Source organism: Neocloeon triangulifer, unplaced genomic scaffold (assembly GCF_031216515.1).
Source record: "Neocloeon triangulifer isolate White Clay Creek 2 clone unplaced genomic scaffold, ASM3121651v1 ptg000003l, whole genome shotgun sequence".
Classification (NCBI taxonomy): domain Eukaryota; kingdom Metazoa; phylum Arthropoda; class Insecta; order Ephemeroptera; family Baetidae; genus Neocloeon; species Neocloeon triangulifer.
In genome coordinates, this window is record NW_026775546.1 from 11,281,371 (window position 1) to 11,306,528 (window position 25,158).

Here is a 25,158-nt window from a genome sequence, read left to right on the forward strand (position 1 = left end):
AATTAAATTCTTGTTCTGTAAGGCTGTTAATTTTATTTGAAAAGAAATTTTAGTGATTTGTCTATCAAATGAAAATTTTTCACTGAAGTATTTTTTTTTAAGTAAATTGTGCAAATTTCAGATTCTGGAGGACGGCGAGGAGCACAAGGGTCGCGGGATTCACGTTCTAGTTTTGAACCAGGCCTCGGGAAGTGTGATGGCGCAGCGCACTTTTGACACATACTCGCCGCACGAGGACGAAGCAATGTCCCTTTTTCTGAACATGGTCTCAGACGGGCGGATCATCATTTTCGCTATCAAGGTGAGTTCTAGTTTAAGGATCGGTTCTGATTCCAAAAACGTCAGAAGATCAGTTTTATTTTGGTTTGTTTTGACTTGTAGGGATCCAAAAAGCTTCGAATTAGAAGAAGCAAGGTTCTGCACAAAAAGGTGACAGAAATATCACATTTTTCATGGCGAAATAAAAGCTCGATGTTGCAAATAGCTTAATTTTTGTCAGGCTGGTAGTCTATGAATTCAATTTATATTTAGTTTGGGGACTTCAAATTTTTAGTAAAAACAATTATTAGTTTTAATTTTTATCTATGCTCAAAAATAAAATTATAGATTTATTTTTTATTTAATCCAGGTGTTTATTTTAATTTTTATAAAATTTACAATTTTAAATAATTTAACATTTAATTCTATCAACTAATTTAATTTATTTTAATTACCAGCTTGAACAATTTTCTATATTTCCAGCTAATTTAGGCAAAAATTTATGCTGCTGTGCGTCGCTTTAATTGTGTTCACGGCGTCCACTGAATTATTAATCATTGTCAAGTGGTTCATATTCAAAATTGATTTTCAGGACGAGGGGACGTTCCAAATGAAGCCGCCGGCGCGCGACCTGCTGAAGCGGCTGGGGTCGCGCCGCTCGCAGGTCATCGGCTGGCGCGACATGTGGGCCATGGTGAGCAAGAAGGGCGGCAAAATGTTCGGCGAGTCGTACAGCAAGAGCACCGAGTTCAACACGTGGGGCGCGCCGGTGGTGCTGAGGGTGGAGGTGCCGCTGGTGCCCGTCGAGGAGAGCGAGTGCGACTGGCCGGAAACGGACGAGAACCGGAGGCGCCGCCAGTTCTGCAGCCGCATCGAGGGCTACGGCTCCGTCTGCAGCTGTGCAGATCCTGCCCCACTCATCTTCAACCCCGCTCCTTTACCTCGTAGCCAGGTGAATGCCTGAATTTTTCTGTTCTTTAATTAATTCTAATTAATTTTTGAAGGGAAAATTTAAGAAAAATTCAAGTTTTTCTATTATATTTTCAGTTTCCTAAGTTTTAGGAAAGGTACAAAAAATGTGTTTATTTGAACCTTTTATTTTTTACATTTTAGTATTTTATATTTTATCAGAAAGATAAATTTCATTGATTTCAAATGGAGACCATTGAACGACCCAAAATGAAACTCCATCATATTTTAAATTAAAAAATGGATAAAAGCAAGTAAAATTGGTCCTTCTCGGCCGCTTCTGATTTTGATTAAAAGTACCAAATTTTACTATCGCTGTTTTAAATAATTATTTTCAACATTGACTTTTATTTTAATTTTTTTTTACAAAAGTAGGCATACATTGCAAAAGTCTGGTAAATCCTAAAAAATAATACAAAAAATTCTAAATTTACCCTTAAAACTTTTTACTAATATTGTAAGATAAAATTATTTCTATTGATTTCCTGAATCAAATTTTATATCTCTCATTTATTTTATTTAAAACATTAATGGAAATTCGTATCCCTCAGGTGAATGATGTGCCTGTGGCGATCATCGCAAGCAACAGACCCCACTACCTGTACCGCATGCTGCGAAGTTTGCTGTCAGCCCACGGCGCCAATGCCGACATGATCACCGTCTTCATCGACGGCTACTTTGAGGAGCCCCTCGAGGTGACGAAACTGTTCGGCCTGAGGGGAATCCAGCACACGCCGATCGGCATCAAGAACGCGCGCATCTCTCAACACTACAAGGCCTCCCTGACGGCCACTTTTAATATTTTCCCCGACACTCAATACGCCATCATCATCGAGGAGGACTTGGATGTGGCCCCCGACTTTTTCAGGTAAAGATTTTGAGATAAATTCATTTTTTTTTCTATTTGTAAACGAAAAATTTTGCAGCTTTTTCAGCCAGACAAAGCGGCTGCTGGAGGAGGACGACAGCATCTACTGCATATCGGCCTGGAATGACCAGGGCTACGAACACACTAGTGAGGACCCGAGTCAACTCTACAGGGTGGAGACCATGCCTGGACTGGGGTGGATTCTCAAAAGGTCGCTGTACAAAGAAGAACTGGAGCCTAAATGGCCTACTCCGGAAAAGGTAAAATTTTAACATACATTATTTATATTTCTCTACATCTGCCGAATGTAGAGATTTATCACTACATCGGCTCAATGTAGAGATATCTCACATTAAGTGTGCAATTTTTTCTTTCATTTAAAAAAGAATTTAATCATTAATAAAATTTTGTAAAATATATAAATTATTGGCTTGATTAAATTTTCTTACAATTTCATTTTTTTCCAGATGTGGGACTGGGACATGTGGATGCGTTTGCCGGAAGTGAGGAAAGGTCGAGAGTGCATTGTCCCTGACATTTCCCGAACGTATCACTTTGGTGCTTCTGGACTGAACATGAACTCCTACTTCCAGGATGTTTACTTCAAAAAGCACTCATTGAACACCGTCCCCTACGTTGAGATGCGTGATATTGACAGGTGTGTTGTACTTCACAAGATTGAGACTTCAATGTTTAAATAAAAATATTTTTCAGTATGAAGAAAGAAAACTACGAAGAGCTGGTGATTGGTATGATAAAAAGAGCTACAGTCCTGGATCATAGCAAGTCGCCTTGCGAGGAGAATTTTATTCCGGAGAAAAGGGTAATTTTTGGTGGTAGAAATTATTCCTAAATAAAATCATTTTTAATAGGGAGGAGTTTTTGTTATGTATATTAAAATGGAGGAGCCAAAGGATTTCGGAACCTGGAAGCAAGTGGCCAAGGTAATGACAGACTTCAAAGCTTTCAAAACATTTTTTGTTTTAATCGGAAATTTGCTTAAAGTTTTCTTGTAAAATCATATTATTTTCAAAAGTTCCTAGTAAAAGAGGAAAAATTAAATTGTATATGAAAATAATTATATTTTTCAGTGTTTCAAAATCTGGGACTTGGACGCAAGAGGTTACCACAAGAGTATGTGGCGAATGCACGCCAAAGGCAGCGAGTTGCTAGTCATTGGAGTTCCTAACTCTGATTATTCGTAAGTATTCATCTTAAATTCCGACCTTAAATATAATTTTTGTTAAAATTTAAGAAAATACAAGCCTTCTAATGTGACGCCCATCTTTCTTGAGCGGCCGAAGGAGAAGCTCAAGAACATCATTAGATAGCAAGAGATGTAAAAAGTGCCACGAGAATAATCGTTAATTCTGTGATCTCCACGAGTTAGCGCCCCAGCTTGAAAACTCCTCCTTTCACAACTCGACTGAATTAAAACAAAATTGCAGCAAACCGTTGAGAGGAAAATTTAAAACAACACTGCTAATATAGAGATGTTATAAGTGCTGGACACAAAATGTGTGTTTATAAACAAAGTTCAACTCGCTGCCGAGTGCCTGCATGAGCTTAATCTTCAGCACCTTTGAATGTTGCTCATTGTGAAAATTAATAATTGTAGAGCGCGCGGGAAATGCCGACAATAATTGACTTCAGAGAGTGAATAGTGAACATTCAGAGAAGCTGCATATCAGTGTCAATAGCAAAAAAATAAAATGAGTGTGCAAGGTGAAGAAGAAAATTATATAATTTTTAAATGTTGAAAAAAAATCCAAAATTCAACTTTTGCCTGGATGTCTTGGCATTATTGAATTTGATTGATTAATTATTCAATGTGATATTAATTGAGCATTCTAAAAGGGCATTTATAATAAAAATTATGTAGATATATAGATGTGCAAATGAATGTTGGAGCGCTGAAGAGAGATGTTGATTTGAAATCTGTGATCTTGCCTGGATCAATTACACTGCAACTGTAGATTTTCTATTAAGGCGATTGAAGGAGATAAGTTAAGAGTTTAAGCTACTCTAGTGAATGTGTTGAAACCAAAAATTAATATTGTTCATTGTTAAGTAAATTTCACTAAAAAAATCCGACTCATTGAAAAAAAATAAAAAAAAATTAAATGATTTCACGGTCTGTAACTTCAAATGGCCAGTTTCCTGTCAATGAATCTGATTAAATAAAGATCAAAAGGTATTACAAAAATCGATGACTTTAAATCTAAAAAAAAATATATATGACAATTTGGACAATTTATATAAATCTCAACCACTGCTGATTTTAGATTTAGTACAAATTCTACATTTTTATTTACAATAATTACATTTGTCAAAATTTAACTATCATATCCTTTGATACAAATAAATATCTCTGGCAGGGGTAGTATCTTCTTGTTAAACAGATTGAGATTTAAACGAACTTAATTTTTGCTAAAAAACAATTAGATTAGATTTCTTAATTTGACAAATGCAAAAATTTGACTACAAGGACTCCTCAACTGCCAAAACATTTGCTAACTGATGGCAAGCTGATTTAATCTCTGGGAAATTGTAGCTGAAACCATATTCAAGAGCTCGCTTCGGAACCACGTGCTGACCTTTCGTCATGATCATTGCTCTCTCCGAGCCGAAAGCAAAATTCAGCACAAACTCTGGCACTGGAAGGAACCAAGGTCTCCACATGGCCTGGCCGAATGCTTTGCTGAACTCGCCATTAGTGCAGATCTAGAAAAAATTTTATTTACCTAGATTCATAATTTGAGTTATTTTATTTTACCTTTGGTGCGACTCCGTTTAATACTCCCGAGACCTTCTTGTTCTCGATGGCAAACAAAAACATTCTGGTAATGTCCTGGACGTGGATCCAAGAAAGGAATTGTTTGCCGCTGCCGACAGGGCCTCCCACGCCCAAGTAGAAGGGCAAGTACAACTGCTGCACCATTCCGCCCAGACGGCCCAAAACGACCCCAGATCTAAATAAGTTTTCTTAATAAATTATGGGGAAAAATTACAAAGAATTTTTTCACCTAATTGTGACTTGTCTGACTCCTGGACTGGAACTCAACTTTGCAGCCGCTTCCCAGTCTGTGCAGAGTTTGGAGAGGTAATCGAAATCACCCCCTTTGCTGCTTTCGTCGTAAACTTCAGTCTCACTTGGTTTGTAATAGCCTGAAAAATAATAAAAAAGCATAAATTTAAATTAAAAAGTGCAATTTTGTTACAGAAAACTATTTACCAACGCCCGAGACTGTGATGAAGACTTCAGGCTTGGTCGGTGCTCTGTCGATGGCCTCGGCCAGCCACTGGGTTGTGTTGATTCTGCTCGAGTACACATTTTGCTTGAATCCCTCGGTCCAGCGGTGCTTTGGATCAAGAATATTTTGTCCTGCCAGATTAATCACAGCCTTGCATCTGTCTGGAATGCCAGTCTTCTGCAGTTCAATCTAGAAATTAACGCAGATTTAATTAAGATAAAGTAAAAATTCTCCTTTCAAAATTTTAAATTACACTTTACCAAAATTAGCTTACATTTTATTAAAAAAAAAATGTTAGATCGGAGGGGAAAAAATACCAACCCAAGACATTCGGTTTGGTCCTGGCATTCTTGAAACCGTGATAATGTTGTAGCCATTTCTCCTCAGGAGATTTCCGAGGGCCGTTCCGACAAAACCAGAGCCACCTCCTAAGAAAGTGAGACAAATATATTAATAATTACACGAATTCAAAATTAAAACTATAATTTAATTTGTGTTGTTATGTAACTTCACTCACCAAGAACTACGGTGCCGGTCATTTTTTAACGAATTGAGATCGATTTTCGATTTAAGCTCTTGTCTGAAGTCTTTTCAAAAGCCAAAGATCTCGTGGAATTCACTTACGAGTGTCGTTCGCCTAAATTTTTATAAATAGCTTTCTTTTGACAAAAACAGCACAACTAAATAATGAGCAGCAGCGCAAAAACAGTGCCGTTTTGCCGTTTCAATGTTTTTGTTTTGATAATCAGCTGGCTTGAATGGCTCCAAAATGTAAAGTGGGTAGTAAACAAAGGAGTCCAGCAGGTGACTTATACACTGTGTGAAAAAAGAGAGAATTACAGCAATTTAACCAAAATTAGTAAGTCTATTAGCATCATAAACGCAATGTTAAACTAATTTTATCATTTTGAACCTCTTGATAGATGGAGGAATTTAATTTTCTTATTCTCTTTATCAAACACTCCAAAAGTGGGGAAGAGTTTAAAAAATGCGCGAAAATCATGTGCACAAGATACGCTGCTTGTATTCACCTTTCTCATAGGTTTTTGGCTATTTTAGTTCGTTAAAAAAATAGTTTTAAAAAAATGCATGCTTTTGAAGTTTCGAATGATCTAAATTCGCTTTCAAAACTGGTTTTTCTTGAGCAGGTTACCCGGAATTAATTATAATGTATGCGTAAAAACTAAAAAGTAATATAGGATATGACGTTTAAATTAAAGCATTGTCAAATCAAGTATTTATTTACAACAACAGGAGCCATTTTTTGAGTCAAAATTTAAATTTTTACTACCATTGCTGCAAAGACTTGATTTGACTTTGTCGATGAGAAGTCCCAATGTGCATTCTGCATATATATTGTCTTTATTGAAAACTCAATTGAGAACAACTTTCAACTTACATCTTAGAAGGTTAAAATTAAGATTAACAATTTATTTTATCAGTTTGCGCGACAGGCATATACATATTTAAATTATATTGTGTGGCAGCTTATCTCTTTTTCATGATTATAATATGTGGTTTTTCACCAATGCATATGTTAAAAATTCTTATCAATTGCTATGAAAATTTTTTAGATATGAATGGCTCTTATAAGAACTGCTCTCTGTACTTTATTCCTACTTCAAATAGAGAAGAGGCTTCATGTAAAAATTTTGTGTGCTTCCTGGTGTAAAAAATCTTTAAATCATATAAAAAAAAAAAATGTGCGCTATTTGTGCACTTTTCGCGCCTTCGCTCGACACGCAGCGATTGGAAAAATTCATGGACTGTTTTTGGAAACTAAAGCACAGAGGACCGCACGCGTTCCGGGTTGAGCAACTGGGCAAAGTATACTAAAATTGCCCCTATTTCAGGCGATTTAATTAATTATTTTCTTCTTGCCAAGACTGGAGTTTTGGGTCACCACCGGCTTGAGGTTGGGACTCACTTGAACGAGGAAATCATGCAGCCACTGCACTACAAAAATAAATACCGTCTCATTTGCAATGGTGACATTTACAACTGGAAAGATGTAAAAATTAAATTTACAAAAATTAAAATAATTTAATAAAGAAAATCCATCAGCTTGAGGTTTACAACCCGCAAACAATCAAGTGCGACGCCCAAGTGATTTTTCCTCTGTACGAAAAATATCAGGACAACCTGGTCGAGTTCGCCGCGTCTTTGGACGGCGTTTTTGCATTTTGCCTCGTCGATTTGGAACGGAAGAGGATTGTGTTGTGCAGAGACGTGAAAGGCGTGAGACCTTTGCACACCCTGACAGGCCCTTTCGGCTTTCTGGCGGTCAGCTCTGAAGCACAAGCACTGCAACCTTTGCAGGTCAAGGGAGAAAATTTGAAACTGCACGAATTCATACCGGGGTCTGTTGAGGAGTTTGCCCTGCAGAGTGCAGAGTAATGGAGGTGCTATTCATGTCAACAGTCAATACTACGATAGCCGAGTTTCTCAGAGTATAAATATTTACAAATAAATTTGTATTTCAAATTATTATCAACAACATAAGATTAAAAACAATATAAAAGGTAAAATTTTCAGTTTTTAGTGAAAAAATGACCAAAGATGTCACTTCTTTGGATATTCTCATTGAGATGAGGAATGCAGTTGGAAAAATGACTAAGTTAGAAGCAAAGAAAATGGCTTGTCTTGTAAATGAAACAGCTTCGTCCTGGTTGTTGGCTGCTATTTTGTCACAAATACACAACGGCGCATTAAAGGTATCTTAAATATTTTTTTAATTATATAAAGCAATAATTTTTTTTTGCTTGCAGGTCTATTACTTTGGGGATGACATTCATTATTCCCACGCTACTCAAAATTATTCAAAAATCTTATGCACCGAAAATTGGGAAGTTTTAGATGTAGAAAGTCTTCTAGCCAAAAACAAGGCATTGTTGCTGAGTCAAATGAGAGAAATGATGCTTCAAACTCATGCATCTGAATATACAAGTATAATTAGATGATTATTTTATTTTCAAATTAATTTGAATGCATGGCCACCAGAAATGCTTGAGGTCACAAAGTATATTTCTGAAGCAAATCCAGATGTGGCTATTTTAATTTACGGCTGCCACGATTCCACACGATTGGAAATACAGGAACTGGATTACACATCTTCAGCATATGGGTAAAAAAAGGGGTTAAAGTAGGGCAATAATTAAATTTGACTTTCCGCACATCATCAGATTGGAAGTTCGGCTGCCTTTTATGGACGTGCGCATTTTTCAAATGATCAAGCGGAAAACTGAACCAAAATATGGAAATACTATGTCTACAGAGGAATTATTTACGGAGCTGCTTGAGAATTTTGAGGCAAAGCATGACGATTCTGATTGTGGTGCTCTTCCAGCAGCCAACACACTACATGATCAATCGGCCTACACAACAGATTAATAAGTTATAATTTATAATAATCAATAAAGCTTTGAATTTAAAATAAAAATCTAAAAATATCATTAATTTTAGCTTTTTTGCTCTACTGCACAATTTTTTTATATTGGCCAAACATTGTGAAGAATAATCATCGAGATGAAATTTTGATTCCAAATTTTAGATTTTATGAATTTCAAAGACATTAAGAATTATAAATTAGAAAAAATAATTTGTTCAGGGAATCACTGCCGTATTTGATGGTCAAATAAGTTGTATGTTATTATTCCTTGCGGCGCACTTTATTTTTGGAGTACGCGTTCTCTGTTTGAACATGTAAAATTTTACTAGAAATGGGTTTTTCGAGAGCGAGTCTTTTAATGATTGAGAAATGAAAACACTAAACGGAAATAGGTGGGGGCAAGGCCAGACAGGCGACGATAGTTTAATAAAATAGTGTTTTTCACTTTTGTTCTGGGTGATTCTGGAGCTGGTCAATTATCGCTATGTTTTGTTGTTAGTTCGACAGATTCCTAGCCATGGGCCCTTCATGGGTATTTGATTTTGTAATACGTTTAAAACTTGACCCTACAGCATACAACTTTTTATTATTGTATTTAATTTTTTTCCATTATTCATAAATGCATTTGTTTATTATAATTTTTAAATAAAGTCTCAATATTTTTTTTTATAATAATTTTGTGAGTACTAAATTGTATAATATCAAATTAACTGTGAATGTAATTAAGTAGGAATCCATAAATCCGAGTTTTCTGTTTTAATTCTTCTAGTAAACATTTTTTTCTAGAAAATTGGATTTGAAATTTACAAAATTGTGTACATAGCAGGCGGATTCAGAAGAGCGGAAACACTCCTCTGCTATGGGGTGCTGATATGATGTTATCAGCGATGCCGTCGCGCACATGCTCTGGATGCATGTCCGTTTTATTGTCCAGCGCCGAGAGCGAATTCAGCGAACCGAGCTGAAAATTTATTATTATAATTGAAAAATTGTCCACGCGCAACTTTGTTCGCATCCACCACGCAGAGCCACCAACGGTCTGATGAAACGTTGCGTCATAAAAACTCGCTCTCTGTATAAAAGCCGGTTTCATAGAACGAACGGTAACACTTTTAGGTGCTCCACGCCGCAGGGAGGAACTTAATATTATAGTCAACCGAGCGTCCCTGATTAATAAAATGTGCGGCATTTGGGCGGTTTTCGGCGCTTTGGTGGACGTGGACACCACAAAACACCACGAAACGTCGGCCAAGATCACACACCGAGGTCCGGACGCGTGGAGAACTGAATGTGACAACAGGATGAAGGTGTGTAAAAATTACAAAAATTAAATAATAAAATAAAAACATAAATTTACAAAATTTTTATTGAAAATTCTATAGAATATATTAATTTTAAATTAATAGCTTTGAACGTTTAAATAATTTTTAATAAAATAATGTAAATTGAACTATGAGATCAATAAATATTTTTTTTAAATGTTATATTATACAAAATACATAAATTGTTTAATTTTTAATTAAAAAATGTTACATTGTGTTACATTAACTTTTGTCTGCTGAAAAATTCATTTTAATAAGTTTTCAAAAATTAACTATAATTAATAAACAATAAATTAAGAATACATCTGAAAATGTTCTAGAATGGCTGCTTTAGTTTCCACCGTTTGTCAATTAATGACGGTCTTTGCGGAATGCAGCCGATGAAAAGAAACATCAACCCTCATTTGACCCTCCTGTGCAACGGTGAAATTTACAACTGCAAGAGGGTAATTTTTATTATTTTGCAAATTCAAAAATTCTTCTTCACTCTGATCAAAAATTCCAGTTGCGCGATGAGTTCAACTTCACCTACGAGAGCAAGTGCGACGTGGAGTGCATTTTGCACCTTTACACAAAACTGGGCGCCAAACAAGCGGCCAGCATGCTTGACGGCGTCTTTGCCTTCTGCCTGGTGGATGCTCTGAACAGACGTGTCCTGATCGCCAGAGACCCTTTCGGCGTCCGACCCTTATTCAAACTGACCGGACCTGGCGGCGTCCTCGGCGTCTGCTCCGAAGCAAAGGGCGAGTTTGAAATGAAAAATAAAAACTTTCCGTGAAAATATAACTCATTTAAAAAATATAGGTTTGATTAAACTGATGGAGGGACACGACGACTGGAAAATGGACCCTTTTCCGCCAGGTTGTTTCGAGGAGTACGAACTGAACCCTGAAGGTGGGGCAACTTTTCTGAGACAGCAGAGGTTTTATAGCATTGGCGACAAGCCTCATTACAAATTGGCTATTCAAGAAAAAGGTTACAAATTTCTTGATTATTTTTTCAAAAATAAAAATATAATACTTTTGATAGATTACGCCGATGACATTTACACAAACATTAGGTCATTGCTGACCACTGCGGTGGAAAAACGCCTCATGTCTGACAGGAGGATAGGGTGTCTCTTGTCCGGTGGTCTTGACTCCAGTCTTGTTGCTGCCCTGCTCGTTAAATTGGCCAAAGATGCTGGAGTCCAATACAAAGTTCAAGTATATAATTTTTAAATTTTTTTGATTAAGAATTTTTTCAAATTGCACTTTTGCAGACATTTTCCATTGGCATGGGAGAGGAGAGCCCCGATCTCGTAGCAGCCCGCAGAGTGGCTGCTCACATAGGCAGCGAGCACCACGAGGTGGTTTTTACTGAAGAGGATGTCCGGTCAGTGCTGGATTCGGTTCTGTACCACCTTGAAATAGCGGACATCACAACACTTCGCGCCTCAATCCGTGAGCAGAAAATTTTAGATAAATTTTTATTAAATTAAAATTAAATGCAATGATTTAAAAAAGTAAATAATTTCTTTTAACTTAATGGCTTAAATTAAAAAACTCTCAATTTTTGGGGAAAGAAGTTGTAAATAATTTAATTTTTTAAATAAAAAAAACAGCTATGTTCCTGCTGTCAAAATATATCAAGGAAAAAACGGATTCCACCGTTATCTTCAGTGGGGAAGGGGCAGATGAAGTGGCTCAGGGATACATTTACTTCCGAGACGCCCCTTCAGCTGAAGAGGCGCACCAGGAGAGTCTCAGGTTGCTGAACGAGCTGTACATCTACGACGTTCTGCGTAGTGATCGAGCCACTTCAGCTCACAGGTTGGAAACTTCAAAAAGTACAAAATTTAATATTAAATTGACAATATCAAAATAAGTTTGGAGGTCCGAGTGCCCTTCTTGGACCACCAGTTTACCAGCTACTATCTGAGTTTGCCGAAAGAGCTTCGACAGCCGCAGAAGGGCGTTGAAAAGTTCATCCTGAGGAAGGCCTTCGACGGCGACCTGCTGCCCCATGACATTTTGTGGCGACACAAAGAAGCTTTCAGCGACGGCGTCGCTTCCAAGAAAAAACCCCTTTTCAAAATACTCCAAGAGTCAGTCGAGGCACTCGTTAATGACGAACAGGTGCAAGAAGCCTCGAAACGCTTCCCTCATTGCACCCCCAAGACCAAAGAAGCCTTCTATTACAGGCAAGAAGCATTAATTTCCTTTCACCAGCAATCAATTCAATTTAATTTACAGGCAAGTGTTTGACAAAAATTTCCCCGGTCAAGACCACTGGCTGCCCTACTTCTGGATGCCTCGGTGGAGCGATGCTACCGACCCGTCAGCTCAATTCATCAGCCACTATGCTGCGGAATAGTTTTTAAATTCACCCCAATTTTGTACTATTTGATTGAAAAGTTTGGTGCTGGTCAAGATAAAATAAATTTATTGCACAGCAACTCACAGAAAGCGTTTTTTTATCTCAGATAAAGTCCGGAAAATAACGAAAATAACTAGCATTTTAATAACAGGAAGAGTTGTTGTCAGCGTCTTTTAAAAGTTTCGTACTTTTCTCTTATTTGGCCGTCCCGAGGTAAAAATATCAACGATATTCACATATTTCATTTCAGCGTTAATTACGATAAAACTATATATCAGACAAGATTTGGGATAGAGATTCTCAAAGGCAGGATAGAAGTCTGAGGAGATTCGTCTGGTTTGCATAAGCAATCAGACCCTCTTCATTGCACCAGCCCTTACGGCCCTGCTGGTGGTAACGTACACCGTACTTGTCCTCGAAATTGCCCTTGAACGCCATCACTGAGGGCAGTTTCTCCACAACCTCGCAGTATCTGATCACTCCTCCGCCCAAGCTTTTCAAAATTGCGTGGGGTGCGCACGAATCCCATCTAAAAAGATAAAATTTTTTAAATTTTTTCATCCAAAAGCTTCAGTCCAAAATGATCATTTTGTCATTAAAAATTTATGCTTTATTATTTCAACCAAACTTTTATCGAAAAAAAATTAAAATGGACTAATCTGTTTTAAGTTTTCTTTCAGTGATAAATTATTATTTCTGTGCTTTCAAATTGGAAATTATTCTCAATTCTGACCTGTAAGTAGACCCTCTTGACAACACATAAACATCAGCCGAACCCTGAGCTATGCACAGCTGTTTGTATCCAGCGCCGGCTGCTTCGACTAGTTCAAAATGTTTCCCAAGACTTTCCTTGAGAGATTCTGTTTCACTCCCGCTGAGGAGGGCCACGTTCGTCGGTGACGGGTGTTCTCCGAATGAGTTTCGCACGGCACCCTCACAGCTCACACCCCAGAAATAAGTACCTCTCCAGCTAAACGTACAAAAGTTTATTACAAATGGGGCCACTTAATGAATTGATCGTCAAGGTACTTTTCAGCCTCTTCTTGGAAGAAGGGTTGGTTGACCACACCGATCATGGGTTCGCCGGTTTTTCTGTTGTAGGCGCCAATGAGGACCGTTGCACAGCGCAATCCACTTGTGAAAATTCCGTGGGAATTGGGTGAACACTCGGCTCCTTGGATGTACTCGGCCGTAGAATCTGAAAAATTAGAAAATTAATAGAATTTTCAATTAAAAAAAAAATATATATTTTCTTAATTATAATTATTTTTTTTAACAAAATACAATGATTATTCAATTTATTCAAAATTGCATAAATCATAAAAGAAGTCAAGTTCACAATCAAATAATGATTTGAACTTGAAATTAATTGAAAAGCATATTTTAAATGAGATAAATTGAGGTCATTGGGTTTATTTAGATGACAAATCTTTATCTTTATACCAATTGGATCAATCCAGATTCCAATGGTGTCCATCGGCAGCAAATTGTTTGTATCGTTAAGTTCATTAGGAATATCAGATTCAACCGTCACGTCTCTGTGGACTTCGAGGGCCAAAAGGTCGGCCGCACTTTTATCACCATCCAAAACCTATTGAGAAAATTTCAATTTCCTTCCAAAAACAATCATTTGAAAAAACCAACTTTGCACAACAACTCGGCAGTGTCCTCTTGCGTGATCATCACTTTGACTTCGATGGTCTCACCAAGCGTGTTGGTGAACAAATTGGACTCCTCGCCTTGGATGAAGCCTATCAACTCTGGGAACTGAAACACATTCCAATTGACATCTATTTTGCAAATTTAATTTCTTTTTATCGCTGTTCAAATAGGAAAATGTTTGTTTTGAGCTTTATAAGCAGCAGCAAAACATCTGGGTCAGTGTGGCAAATGCTTGGCCGGGATTCTGCGTGCATAAAATATTATTGAGCGCCTTTGCAGATCCGAGTATGCAACCGGCGTGACAACTGGGTCATGCTGGGTGCATAAATTTCAGAGGAAATTTGAACTTTTCAAATAAATTGATTTTAAAACAATTATTTCACCTTTGTTCCGAGCTCGTTTTTCACAGTCTCCTGAATGAGGACGTCGGCCAGTGTTTTGAAATCGTGGACAAAACGCTGATTCTTGTCCTCGTTGCTCTTCTCCTGGACGAGCAGCCTGAAGAGCTGAGCTTCTCTCCTGCAAGCCCGGGCGATGTTCGCAGCCTTCTCGGACACATTTATGATGGCCTGCAGGAAGCTCTTCATATTGGCCAACATTCTGAAGCTGCAATTTTAAATTTGCATCAATAATCATTTCCAGAGAGAATGAAAAAATAAAATAAAAACAAAAAAATTATTACAAAAAATACAATATTAATTTGCAAATAAATAAATTTGCAAAAATACTTAATAAATTTATATCGTTGCAAATTAAAGGATGTTTTTTTAAGGAATAATTTAAAATCTGGCCAACGTCCGGGTCAAAGCAAAAATATTTTTTGTCACACCTGTAACAATTAAAAACTGATTTTGAAGTGGCCAAGCGGGTTGCCTACCTCTCAGTCAGAGGAGCATTCCGGTCGGGGCGACAGTCCAGAAGAGAGTGAATGGAAGACCTCGCGGAGGGCGCGGGCGAGCTGCTGCGGCTTCCTCTAATGCGGCCTCAATCCTTTGTTTACTTTTGCGTCATCTCAGCCTTGAACCCTTCGGTGTTTCGCGGCTATTTCGGGACTCAGTGCATCGCACCCGGAACCCAAATTTGGCTCCGCCGCCCGCGTTTTTTCGCCGCTGAAAAAGCGCCGCGTCGGACGTCTCGCGAGCGAGGCCGCCGGACCCTGCCTGCGTGCGGGGTATAAATAGAGGGATCTTTCTTCGTCTTATTGTCCGCGGACCGTCCTGTTTTTTACTCTTTTTTCGCCCCTTTGTTTTGATTTGCGCCGACCTTCTCTCCCTACCGACGGCCGAGCGAAACACTCGTCGGAGGCGCGATTCGCGACTCCAACAGTAGATGGCCGCCGGCTATTGATTGCGACCTTCCTTAATCTCCTCACTTTCGCTCTCACTTGCTTATTATTCCTTCCTTTCTTCAGAATCGCAAAATCTCCCAAGAGATTGCTCAATTTGAATATTAAAAATTTTAAAATGAAACTCCTTTTCAAACAAAAGAGATCTTGTCTTATTAAAAATGTGGTTAAAATTTTTTATTTAAAAATATTGGAGAGCGTAAATAATTCATCACCTAGGTGACAAAGTAAATAAATAAAACTGGCGTCCTACAAATTTATAATTCACGTTTAATTTACAAATAGACTGTTTTTACTGTGCTTCACAAAAGAGTAAGTTAGAACTTTTACATAAATTTTCATCCTTTTCATATAAAAATAGCAAATAATTATTATTATTTTAATCAAACTGAATTGAATATTATCAAGTTATGATGAATATAATAACAAAAGTGTTATTTTCACAACAATCTCTGGCGGCAAGAAATATAATATAAAATATTAGTAACATTTATTATTATTTTTCAAACAAAGTAGTTTCCACACAATATTATTTTATTTTACATTATAAATTAGATTATATTATTAAGTTTTTTAATTATTTATTTCATTTTTATGAATGGTATAAACTAAAGTGAAACAGAAAAATCACAATACAATATCTTGAGATAAAGACAGAATGTTTTTTATGACTGCACAAAGTAAATTATAAATTTTTCAAAGAGGGCCTATGATTATAAAATATTGTAAAATCAACTTAATTCCATGAAGAATTCGCCTTCCAGATATTTAAAAATTAGCATGAAAATTTAGAAAATTGGTAAATGTAAGAAAAATAATATCATCTTTACCTTCTCAGTTCCAATCATAAATCGATTTTAGTAACTCAATGCATTGTATTATAATTGGAAATTATTTTATAAAGAAGGAATACACCGGAATACACAAATATCTCAGCAATCTATTTATGCTAAACTGTAAAAAAAATTTATAAATATATTATTATCCAAAACTAAAAAAAGAAAAACATTGACGTATCTTACACTATAATGGATATTTTAACGATGTATCAATATTCAAGATCTAAAAATTATTTCAATTGTAATTGAGTCTGAAGAAAACTTTTACCAGAACATATTAATGTTCTCTTTTTTTTATATAAATTCAATAAAAATATGCAAAATTCAATATAGTCAAGGTCCAACCAGGCTATCATCCTAGTATGGTTTCATTTTACATAAACTTATTCAAGCACATTTTTTGCAACAACCATAATAAAGGCTTCTTTAAATTCTCAGACATAAATTAAATTTACGCTGTTATACTTTTTAATTAAACCAAATTTAAGGTAAACATTCTTTTTTTAAATTATATTATTTCAGAGTTTATTTTTTATTTGAATAAGAAAATTCAAATTGATTAATTTATTAAAATTTTTATTTCCATTTTGTGTCTCGTGTCAGTTATTGATGTCTGTTACAATGAAGAATTTAAAATAAGAATGAATCAGAAAAAATTAAATTGAAAAAAATATGAACCAGAATAATAATTTAAACAAAAAAAGTTTAATATTTTAAATTTCGGAAAATTTTTGACTCGAACATGACCTGCAAGGAAAACGAATGCAGTGAAAACACGTAATTGCTTGGATATGTGTTTGGCTGCGGCGGACGTAGACGTGTGTGATTCTCGTCGGCGAGGTCACGAGGGGCCACCCGACTGACATTGGCATATACGCAACACACACTGCAGCGGGCGAGCACTCGCACAAGACCAAAGGTCTCTAGATTGAATTTCCAAGCCGAAACCGAAACAGGGCCATAAAACACAGGCTATAAAACCTGGTGACTTCAGAAATTGGGAAATATCTCTCGTGTGTGTGTGCGGCGGCTCCTTCTTTTTTTTCTTATTTCCAGAGATAGCATGTGTTCAAAATAAGAGATCTCCTCGTTCTTTCTTTCTTTTTATTTTTTTTTTCGCCACGGCTGCCCCTCTCCAATATATATCCAGCACGGGATAATACATATAGAAGACGAAGCCACCCCTTTTTTGCAATCTCTTTATGTGGCACCCCCCTTCAGCGCCTTTCAATCACCAGGCCGACGCTCTCCATCATACAAATATGGACGGTGTGTGCACCTTTTTCATTTGATATCATCTCACGCCCCGCGTATTATATTGATGCTGCCGCTGCTGCATCGGCGTAATATCGTGCGTTTTATATTATATCCGGACACCTTGAAGCCGAAACCTCCTCTGGTCCACGCGGCACTGCTTATGCAGCGCGCGAGTGCATGCGTTGAATCTGAAATGAAACCTCTTTTGAGAAAATCGGGAATACGTTTTTCGTTTTTTATTTGAAAAGGTTAATATCTCTATTTATTACAAATAAAAAGAAAATTAAATTATATTTAAAATAAGACAAGATTTTTTTTTAATCAAAATGGTGTTTATGACAGTAAATATGAATAGAATTGAGAATAAGTAAATGAGAATATTGTTCAATTTAAAAAAAAAACTGTTAATTGTTATAATTGTTAATTGTTAAGAAACTTATGGAAATTGAATTATATCGATCGATTGAAATTGAGAAATTTTTACTTATTTGACGTTGCTTTTCGAAAAATTACAATAAAATGCGCTTGAATCAAGGAATTGTGTATTTGGAATGTTAAACCAATTAATTTTATTATACTTTTATTCTGGGTTTGTCTATTTTATAGCTATTTAAATTTTACATTATATCAGTTGTTGTGATTTAAGTATTTGTTGCTATAATTCCAGTTTATTATGTGCCATCATTCCATTATATATTATGATAAAGATTGGAAATTTAAAAAGACAAAAAAAATTAAATTAAAATAAATAATAAAATATCACTCCATTTGTATGTTTTAGCATGAAATTTTTTTTATTATTGGAAGCTATTTTTTTTTATCCAAAATAGCTTTTTCCTCTCATGCATAGAGCAACGATCAAGATACATTTTTTGTTTTTTTTTGCTAAAAAATTTGCGAGAAATATTTGACGGAGTTTCCTCCTTTGTGTCCTTCACTTTCCTTTCCCGCGAATATTGTCTCCCTACGCTGAAGCGAAATGATTTCGCGCGCGGACCATTAAAGTAACATTAGATGCCTCCCACCTCTTTATATATCTGTTGATAATCAGCGGCGCTTATTGAGATGCACCTTTCGAGTTCTCTGATGTCTTATCCACCTGGAATGCGAAGAGCGTTTCCTGGTCACTTCCTTCCTTGTGCACGGCCTTTGATCGGCCAACCGCAGCTCCATTTTCCCTGTTGCTGCTCGCTGGCCCGCGAATTATTTTGTTGATCGAATGATGAGGCACGTGTGTGCTTTTTGCCTGGATATTATATTTTCCATACAAAGTTGATTCTCAGAATGAGAATGAATTAAATATAAACGCGGTTTCCTTCAAACAAAAACCTGATGATGAGAGATTTGTGTTAATAAAAAAAACTCTTTCATTCAAAGTTTAACAATTTAATTAATTTCTTTCACAATCTAATTTTTTTTTTCTTTTTAGAAAAATGTCTCGAGAGTGTCCGTGGCGGTCTCAGTGTCCGGAAATCGTCCGATGCCGCCAGCTGCAGGCCCTGTACGGTCCGACCCTGTTTCTAGTGCGCCGACCAGGACCTCTGAGTCTCGTCCTGAGAGCGACCGCCGCAGCCAAGCCGATCAAAGTCCACCTGTCCGGTCGACACTTTTGCTCTTGCCGAACCTTTATCTCGGAAAAAGAGCTCTGCGTCCACCTGTGCTGGGCCATTCTCAGACTTTTCCGTCTCTCGCCGACAAATCCTCTCTCTTTCCAAGTAATTATTTTGTCCCAAAGAGGATTAATTGTGTCATTATACACTTGATATATGTTTCCAGCTCGGAATGGTTGAAAGAGAAACTTCGACGATTTTGAAGACGGCAGTGCCTATGACTGGACTTGCCTCGCGAGCTTTGATTTTTAATCAACTCCCGTCACCCAGCGAGATTAGCCGAATTTTGCCCAATCTGGAACCGGAAAAAAGCAAATTGCCCTCTGTTGAGCCTCGACCTCTGACCCAGCAGGACGCCTGTCCCATCTGCCTAGAGCCTCTTTTGCAAAAGCCACAGCCAGGTAAGTTTATGAAAAAATAGAAAATATTTTCATTTTATAGAGGGAAAATTTTAGTAACTCACTGCAGATATAGTTGTGGAAACCATGTACATATCAGATGCATGAAAATTTGGATCAAACACAATTGCCAGGATGAAGAAATAGGCCTCAAAATCAAAGTGCCTTCAATCAAATGCCCCGTCTGCAGGTTAGTCTTTTTTATAAACAAAAATTTAAAGGGAAATAATAAATGACAAATTATTTTAAATGAAGATAGAATGAATGATAGAAAAATGCATTTTTTTTAATAATTAAAAAGATAATGAAAGAATTTCCTTTTAAAACAGGATTAAATTTAATTTAAAGCCCAATTATTAATTTGGCTAATTTTTAACTAAAAAATTGTAGTTTTTATATGATTTTCCAAAATTATTTACTAATTTATTGAAGAATTAACAACTGGAAGGAAAAAACCATAAAATAATTTAACAATATCAATTAATTAATTATTGAAATAAACCACTGAACTTTTAACTTAACAGGGGTGTTTTCAACTACGAGTCGGAAATGAAGTTGGAATTCCAGAACGCCCCAAAAACCAAGGCGCCGCCGCTGCCCCCACTGCTTCCGGCTGCCGCCCCCGGGGACCACAAGCAACAGGTTAGTCCGATTTAAATATTGAATTCGAAAATCGGTGACCCCATTCGGCTTTGACACATTTGTCGAGTTGGGTCGAAAGGGATGATCGGGTGAAAGGGTGTGACCCCGGCGGGAATTTTGACTTTACTTGCATGTATGGCGGTCAAAGGGCAGAGAGGTTGTGATATATCGCCTAGCGAGGGTGTATTTGTGTTTTTCCGCGGCGCCCAGTCAGATACACGCGCGGATAAAAAGAGCGGAAAATATAATAATGCGCGCGTGTGATGTATTGCGCGCTGCACCCGCCGCAGCGGCAACCTGTTGTTCGCCCTCGTGCGGCCGATTGAAAAATTGCTCTCTAACGACTCCGCTATACACCGCGACCGCTTTTATTATTTGTTGCTTTTTATCGTGCCGGACAACGGCAGTGAGTGGGTGAGTGATGGGCGCCAAGTTGAACGCAATTCCGTTTTGCTCTCCCATCTGCGTGGACCAAAACTAAAACGATTGTTGGCAGGAGCAAAAATAATTTATGCTAGCTTGTGAGATGAAAAAAAAAAAACAGAACAAATAAGTCGTTTTTATTTTTGAATTTTCCAAGAATTTTTTTTATTATGATTAAACATCATTTCAATTTTTAATAAAGAGATATTTCCTTATCAAAATGAATTATTTGAGTCTCTTTGCTAGAAATATTTAAATTGATTCAAAAGGAAAGGGCAATCGGTCAGTAATGCAAAAGCAGGCAGCAATCGGCGGACACGAAAATTCCAAAAATTCCATTCTCTTTGGCCCTTTGGGCACCAGGAATGGCTCAACTAAGGAATGCACTCCAATTTAGCCATGCGATGCAAACAGGAATGCAATTTCTTATTTCATATTTGCTGTCGGCGTTTGCAAATTTACTGAAACGCCAATTTTCTGCCTAAAGATTGCCCTGAACGCAAGATCATTCAGCAAATAGAAAAAAATTGTGATCTTGTAAACAGTATGTAATATTTTCACAATTACTCCCACATATATTGGCCTTTCTTTAGTTGAATCAAGATTTAAAAATTTAGATTATTTTCAAATAATACAAAAATTAAAAATTAAATTAGGGCTTCACTCGGATATGTTTATTAAGGTATGATTAATTTTTTTTTAACAATTGAAATTAGAGCAGCATAAAATTTGTTATATTTATTCCATTTATTAATTTCTTACGTCATGTAATTGTTCTTTTTTTCAGTTGCAAAATTTTATTTTAAAAAAAGAATAGAAATTGTATTTATTGCAAAAAAAGAGCATCATAAAAATAAATGATTCATAATAATTTGACGTTTATTTGTTGTTTGGGTGTAAGAAGAATTATACAAACAAAAATTCCAGTCCATTTAATCTTTAATATTTTATTTTTGGTTGCTAGATAAACAATTTAAAACTACAACTGTTTCTAGCGGGTTTTAAAAAAAGGAGGTGAAAGTGAAATTTTGTGGGTTTTTACAATTCCGAATTAATAATATCAAATTCCAGGCTTTGATTAAACCTCTTGATTTTCTAATTACAATAATAATCCATAAAAAACTTTGATAAGATTTTCCTGAAATACCTCCTCGCACCCTTGCAGTCAAATATCTCGGCCGGTCCCCAGCGATCAGTGGCAAGGCAATCGCATAACTGGCAAGTTGCATCAGCGTCAGAAGTGGCGAGTGCGCGTCTCGCCAGTAAGCCAGGTGGAAAAGAAAAGAGGCATTTCCATATTGGCGATAGTCGAGTCGACTCCTGCGGAACAGCTTCATTTCCATGCGAGCCAGCCGAATACATCCATCCCGCATTTTTGCATGCTGCAAATCAAGTTGATTTAAGGCCGGGAATCGATTTCCCATCTGCTAGAAACGAAAGCAAGCAAGCAGGGAGAGAGAGAGCGCGCGTGGGGCCAGCTAGAGCGAAAGTTATTTGAAATAGGCAGCCGGCAGAGCAGGCAGGCCGGGCGGGTTGCATGGGTGGTTTTATGTGAGCAGGGGCTGATTCAGTTGGCTGCTCTCGGCACTTCGTCTTGCCGATATCTCGTGGCCCGTGTGTTGGACAGCGATAGAGAGAATTTCGGCCCCGCTCCGTACCACTTGCCTGCTGCTGCAGTGAATTTGGCCGGCTCAAAGATAAATACATGCAGTGCTGCCGTCCGTCCGTCCAATGCTATGCTTTCGCTTTCCTCTCGACTTTCTGTCGGGATATCGGCCAACACTGACGCTAAGCGCCGGAATTTTCGACGCTTTATTGAGCTCTTAGTTGGGAGTCAATTAAATAAATAAACCGATTGGAGTGGAGATAATGTAATAGGATAGAATTTGAAAATAAAACCAGAAAAAATATAATTTTTAAAGCTGTTTCATTAGATTGATTCAGATCACGTCTTGAAAACGAGGAAGATATAATAATTTTTAACTTAAAAAAAACTTTTTTACAGCGTAATTTTAAAATTTTGAAAATAAAATTGGCAAAAATTTGTGAATCATAAGTTGTGGGAAAAATGAAAAATGTAACTTGGAATTCTGATATTGAGCGGATTTTCAACTCTTAATAAAAAATCTCAAGTCATTGATTAAGAAATTAATTTTTCTACTTAAGGCTTTAATTGGGAAACATAAAATTAGCTTTGTTTTCAATTTTGATATCCTGTTTAAAGTTGGCACAAAATTCATTCTCATTATCAGAGCATAAATATTTGTTCTTGCTCAGTACATGAGAATTTTAGTTGAATTTCTCTTTGATGATTAAAACTCAAAGGGATAAACTTCACGTAACGACGCAAAAGTGCTATATGTGAAAATTACAAAATCATAAAATCATGAATATTACTTACTTTATATTAAGTTTCACTTTCAATTGGAGGAAAATAAAGGAGAGTGGATTAATTAATTAATTTATTAACTTTTGTAGGTATTAAATTTTTACACTTGTTAAGCTGATTCAATAATTTTTCAAGAATAAGTTTCTGTAAACTTAAGTTTTAGATATTTTTTTTAACAGGGAAATCAAATTACCTGATTTAATCTTACAATTAGAGTCAATTTGGAGAATATTCACAATTTTTACCATCATAAGAACAAATCAGTTTATTTAACCACGTTTAGAACAGTCTTTTGCGTTTAAATTTTATTTTTAATTTTTTGTCTTATTAATTCAAGAGTGGAGCTCTTAATCATTTCGGGACGACAATGCGATCATCCGTCAGCTTCTGCGCCGAACTAAATTATTCCGCTAGCGTCCGGCATCATTCTGGTGGCCGTGTGGTCGCTTCTGCTGCTGGTCGGTTTTACTTAATCAAATCAGCAATCACCAGCGCGAAACTCCTTATGTACCACGCGCAAAACTAGCCTCGACAATATCTCTGCGCGCGGAAGAGGCGAGCGCTTGCTTGTCGGCTTGTTATCCAGGCGAAATTGCTTTGTTAAAAATTCAAATTCCCTGGGCATAATAATCACGGGCTGTCTCTCCACTCTCACTCTCTGCCTCCTACATAGAACGTGTGCGGCGTTTTATCTTGTGCGGCCAGCGCACGGCCAAGTATTTTACAACATTAGTTTTGGCCGGCTACTCTAATAATTCAGCTCTCTCCGCTTCTTGTCAGCCTCTCTCGCGCGCTCTCTCCCCTGCTGCCTCCGCCAGCCAGCTCTTCTGCATACGAGCTGCTAAGTAAATAGAGTATGGTCCTAGAGTTGGCCAACTGCTCCTCCTCGAGCCACCCACTCCGTTAGAGGTCCTTTCGTCCCCGAAATTACTTGCCATAGAGAGGGAGGAAAGAAGACTTGGTTCATTTTGAGAAGGATGAAACAAAAAAAGCCAAATTTATCATGACAATAATTAGAATTTTAAATTCTAAAATATGATTGCAATGATAAACAAAAATATTTCAGAAATTAACATAATTAAAATAAATTATTTTAATCCTTAAATAACTATTGTTATTTATTTAACTTATTTTTTTAAGCATATTTTTATTATCCTCTCATAGCTTTTATCCCTCTTGTATTTTTTGTAGGACCTAATACATACATGAAATTAAAACCTAGCTCAAGATATAAAATTGCCAATTAGGTTCATGCTTGTTAGACCAGAATTCAAACGGCGTGCTGCGTTGAAATAATATTCATAATTCAAAAACAAAACAAAATTATGTTCGCTGATTTACAAATTATAAAAGAAATTGTCTACTGTGCTGTAAAAAATCTGCAAAGTGATTAAATTAAAATTTGCGGAAAATATCGGATCATGGCACTTTTCCACGAACCGGAAGAAAAGCGCACCGCGCTGAAAATAAATTAACGAATCTGGACTTCGGGGAAAACAAGATGTAAAATTCTTCTGAGCGCGTCCTCTAGAATTAACCCTGTGTGTCCATCGTGCAGTGCGCGGTGATGTGGTTGCCTAGGCAACTGCCAGATGGATGTAAGGCGCGCATTATTATATGGCCAGGGGTTTGTTCAAGTCAGGTTACTTCTTTTTTAACAGGGGGCGAGAGCCTAGGTATATACGTATGTATGTACAACGGGCGCACCTATATAAAGTTGCAAATTTGCTCAGCCGTGGAGCTCGGAAGATGGACACATGCATATAAGGGCGAGAGCTGCGCTGCATTCTTGACGGGTCAGAGAGAAAACTAACTCGTCCGGTGGACGGCGTGCGAATCAATAAAGTGTACGTACGCAACGTACAGCACCGCCGGGAGAGATTACAATTCACAATTTGCGCCCCGAGATGCTGTTTGGCCGCCGCAAACGCCCACCCCCGCCGCCCCGCACCCCTGCCGCTGCTGCCCACCCCTTTGATGCTCTTTCTCCGCGCGCACCGGCCATGGTCAGCAGGGGGACTAACTTGCTTTCGCTCTCTCTCTTGAATTAAAACGCCGCAGTGTGTGCCAAGTGCGGGGAATTAATTTCTGGTCTTATGTTTTCCACGTGCACAGCTCACATTTAAAGCGTGTGCAAGCGAGTGAATTTGATGATGAGCAGCCCCTGCTTGGAGAT

General features: G+C 37.2%; 6 protein-coding genes across 13 annotated transcripts in view; 4 read left to right on the forward strand and 2 right to left on the reverse strand.

The window, feature by feature from the left end:
• The window catches only part of LOC132205602 (protein O-linked-mannose beta-1,2-N-acetylglucosaminyltransferase 1-like), a 166,188-nt gene extending 161,888 nt beyond the window's left edge, over window positions 1–4,300 (forward strand). For all 7 annotated transcript variants that reach the window (XM_059634751.1, XM_059634757.1, XM_059634754.1 and 4 more), the window contains 9 exons: window positions 122–301; window positions 851–1,210; window positions 1,779–2,095; window positions 2,154–2,355; window positions 2,563–2,753; window positions 2,810–2,918; window positions 2,968–3,039; window positions 3,187–3,296; window positions 3,351–4,300. In XM_059634751.1, the coding sequence (XP_059490734.1) occupies window positions 122–301; window positions 851–1,210; window positions 1,779–2,095; window positions 2,154–2,355; window positions 2,563–2,753; window positions 2,810–2,918; window positions 2,968–3,039; window positions 3,187–3,296; window positions 3,351–3,426 (1,617 nt within the window). In that variant the 3' untranslated portion in view covers window positions 3,427–4,300. The remainder of the gene's footprint in view (window positions 1–121; window positions 302–850; window positions 1,211–1,778; window positions 2,096–2,153; window positions 2,356–2,562; window positions 2,754–2,809; window positions 2,919–2,967; window positions 3,040–3,186; window positions 3,297–3,350) is intronic.
• A 70-nt stretch (window positions 4,301–4,370) lies between these two features.
• Window positions 4,371–6,090, reverse strand: LOC132205606 (epimerase family protein SDR39U1). Its single transcript, XM_059634761.1, has 6 exons — window positions 5,867–6,090; window positions 5,671–5,777; window positions 5,331–5,538; window positions 5,122–5,263; window positions 4,872–5,067; window positions 4,371–4,819 (listed from the first exon to the last, which is right to left on the reverse strand). The coding sequence occupies exons 1-6, from the start codon at window positions 5,886–5,888 to the stop codon at window positions 4,577–4,579; spliced, it is 918 nt and encodes a 305-aa protein (XP_059490744.1). The 5' UTR covers window positions 5,889–6,090; the 3' UTR covers window positions 4,371–4,576.
• An 867-nt stretch (window positions 6,091–6,957) lies between these two features.
• Window positions 6,958–8,793, forward strand: LOC132192595 (uncharacterized). Its single transcript, XM_059612629.1, has 7 exons — window positions 6,958–7,176; window positions 7,235–7,360; window positions 7,414–7,799; window positions 7,885–8,063; window positions 8,118–8,295; window positions 8,350–8,473; window positions 8,532–8,793. The coding sequence occupies exons 4-7, from the start codon at window positions 7,899–7,901 to the stop codon at window positions 8,737–8,739; spliced, it is 675 nt and encodes a 224-aa protein (XP_059468612.1). The 5' UTR covers window positions 6,958–7,176; window positions 7,235–7,360; window positions 7,414–7,799; window positions 7,885–7,898; the 3' UTR covers window positions 8,740–8,793.
• Window positions 8,794–9,760: 967 nt separating this feature from the next.
• Window positions 9,761–12,509, forward strand: LOC132205603 (asparagine synthetase [glutamine-hydrolyzing]). Its single transcript, XM_059634758.1, has 9 exons — window positions 9,761–10,044; window positions 10,380–10,505; window positions 10,565–10,802; window positions 10,864–11,034; window positions 11,089–11,264; window positions 11,321–11,501; window positions 11,663–11,870; window positions 11,927–12,241; window positions 12,294–12,509. The coding sequence occupies exons 1-9, from the start codon at window positions 9,916–9,918 to the stop codon at window positions 12,412–12,414; spliced, it is 1,665 nt and encodes a 554-aa protein (XP_059490741.1). The 5' UTR covers window positions 9,761–9,915; the 3' UTR covers window positions 12,415–12,509.
• On the reverse strand, window positions 12,467–15,335 carry LOC132205604 (inositol polyphosphate 1-phosphatase). Of its 2 annotated transcripts, none has more exons than XM_059634759.1 (7): window positions 14,957–15,335; window positions 14,463–14,685; window positions 14,062–14,184; window positions 13,861–14,008; window positions 13,447–13,615; window positions 13,151–13,387; window positions 12,467–12,946 (listed from the first exon to the last, which is right to left on the reverse strand). In XM_059634759.1, exons 2-7 carry the CDS (start codon window positions 14,676–14,678, stop codon window positions 12,718–12,720), a joined length of 1,122 nt encoding a protein of 373 aa, XP_059490742.1. In that variant the 5' UTR covers window positions 14,679–14,685; window positions 14,957–15,335; the 3' UTR covers window positions 12,467–12,717. The 2 variants fall into 2 exon arrangements, with proteins under 2 accessions (XP_059490742.1, XP_059490743.1); XM_059634760.1 differs by having other exon boundaries at window positions 14,909–15,335.
• Window positions 15,336–18,953: 3,618 nt separating this feature from the next.
• LOC132205806 (E3 ubiquitin-protein ligase Zswim2-like) overlaps window positions 18,954–25,158 on the forward strand; it is a 29,878-nt gene continuing 23,673 nt past the window's right edge. The window contains exons 1-4 of the mRNA XM_059635113.1: window positions 18,954–19,235; window positions 19,297–19,531; window positions 19,586–19,718; window positions 20,053–20,170. Of these exons, the coding sequence (XP_059491096.1) occupies window positions 18,954–19,235; window positions 19,297–19,531; window positions 19,586–19,718; window positions 20,053–20,170 (768 nt within the window). The remainder of the gene's footprint in view (window positions 19,236–19,296; window positions 19,532–19,585; window positions 19,719–20,052; window positions 20,171–25,158) is intronic.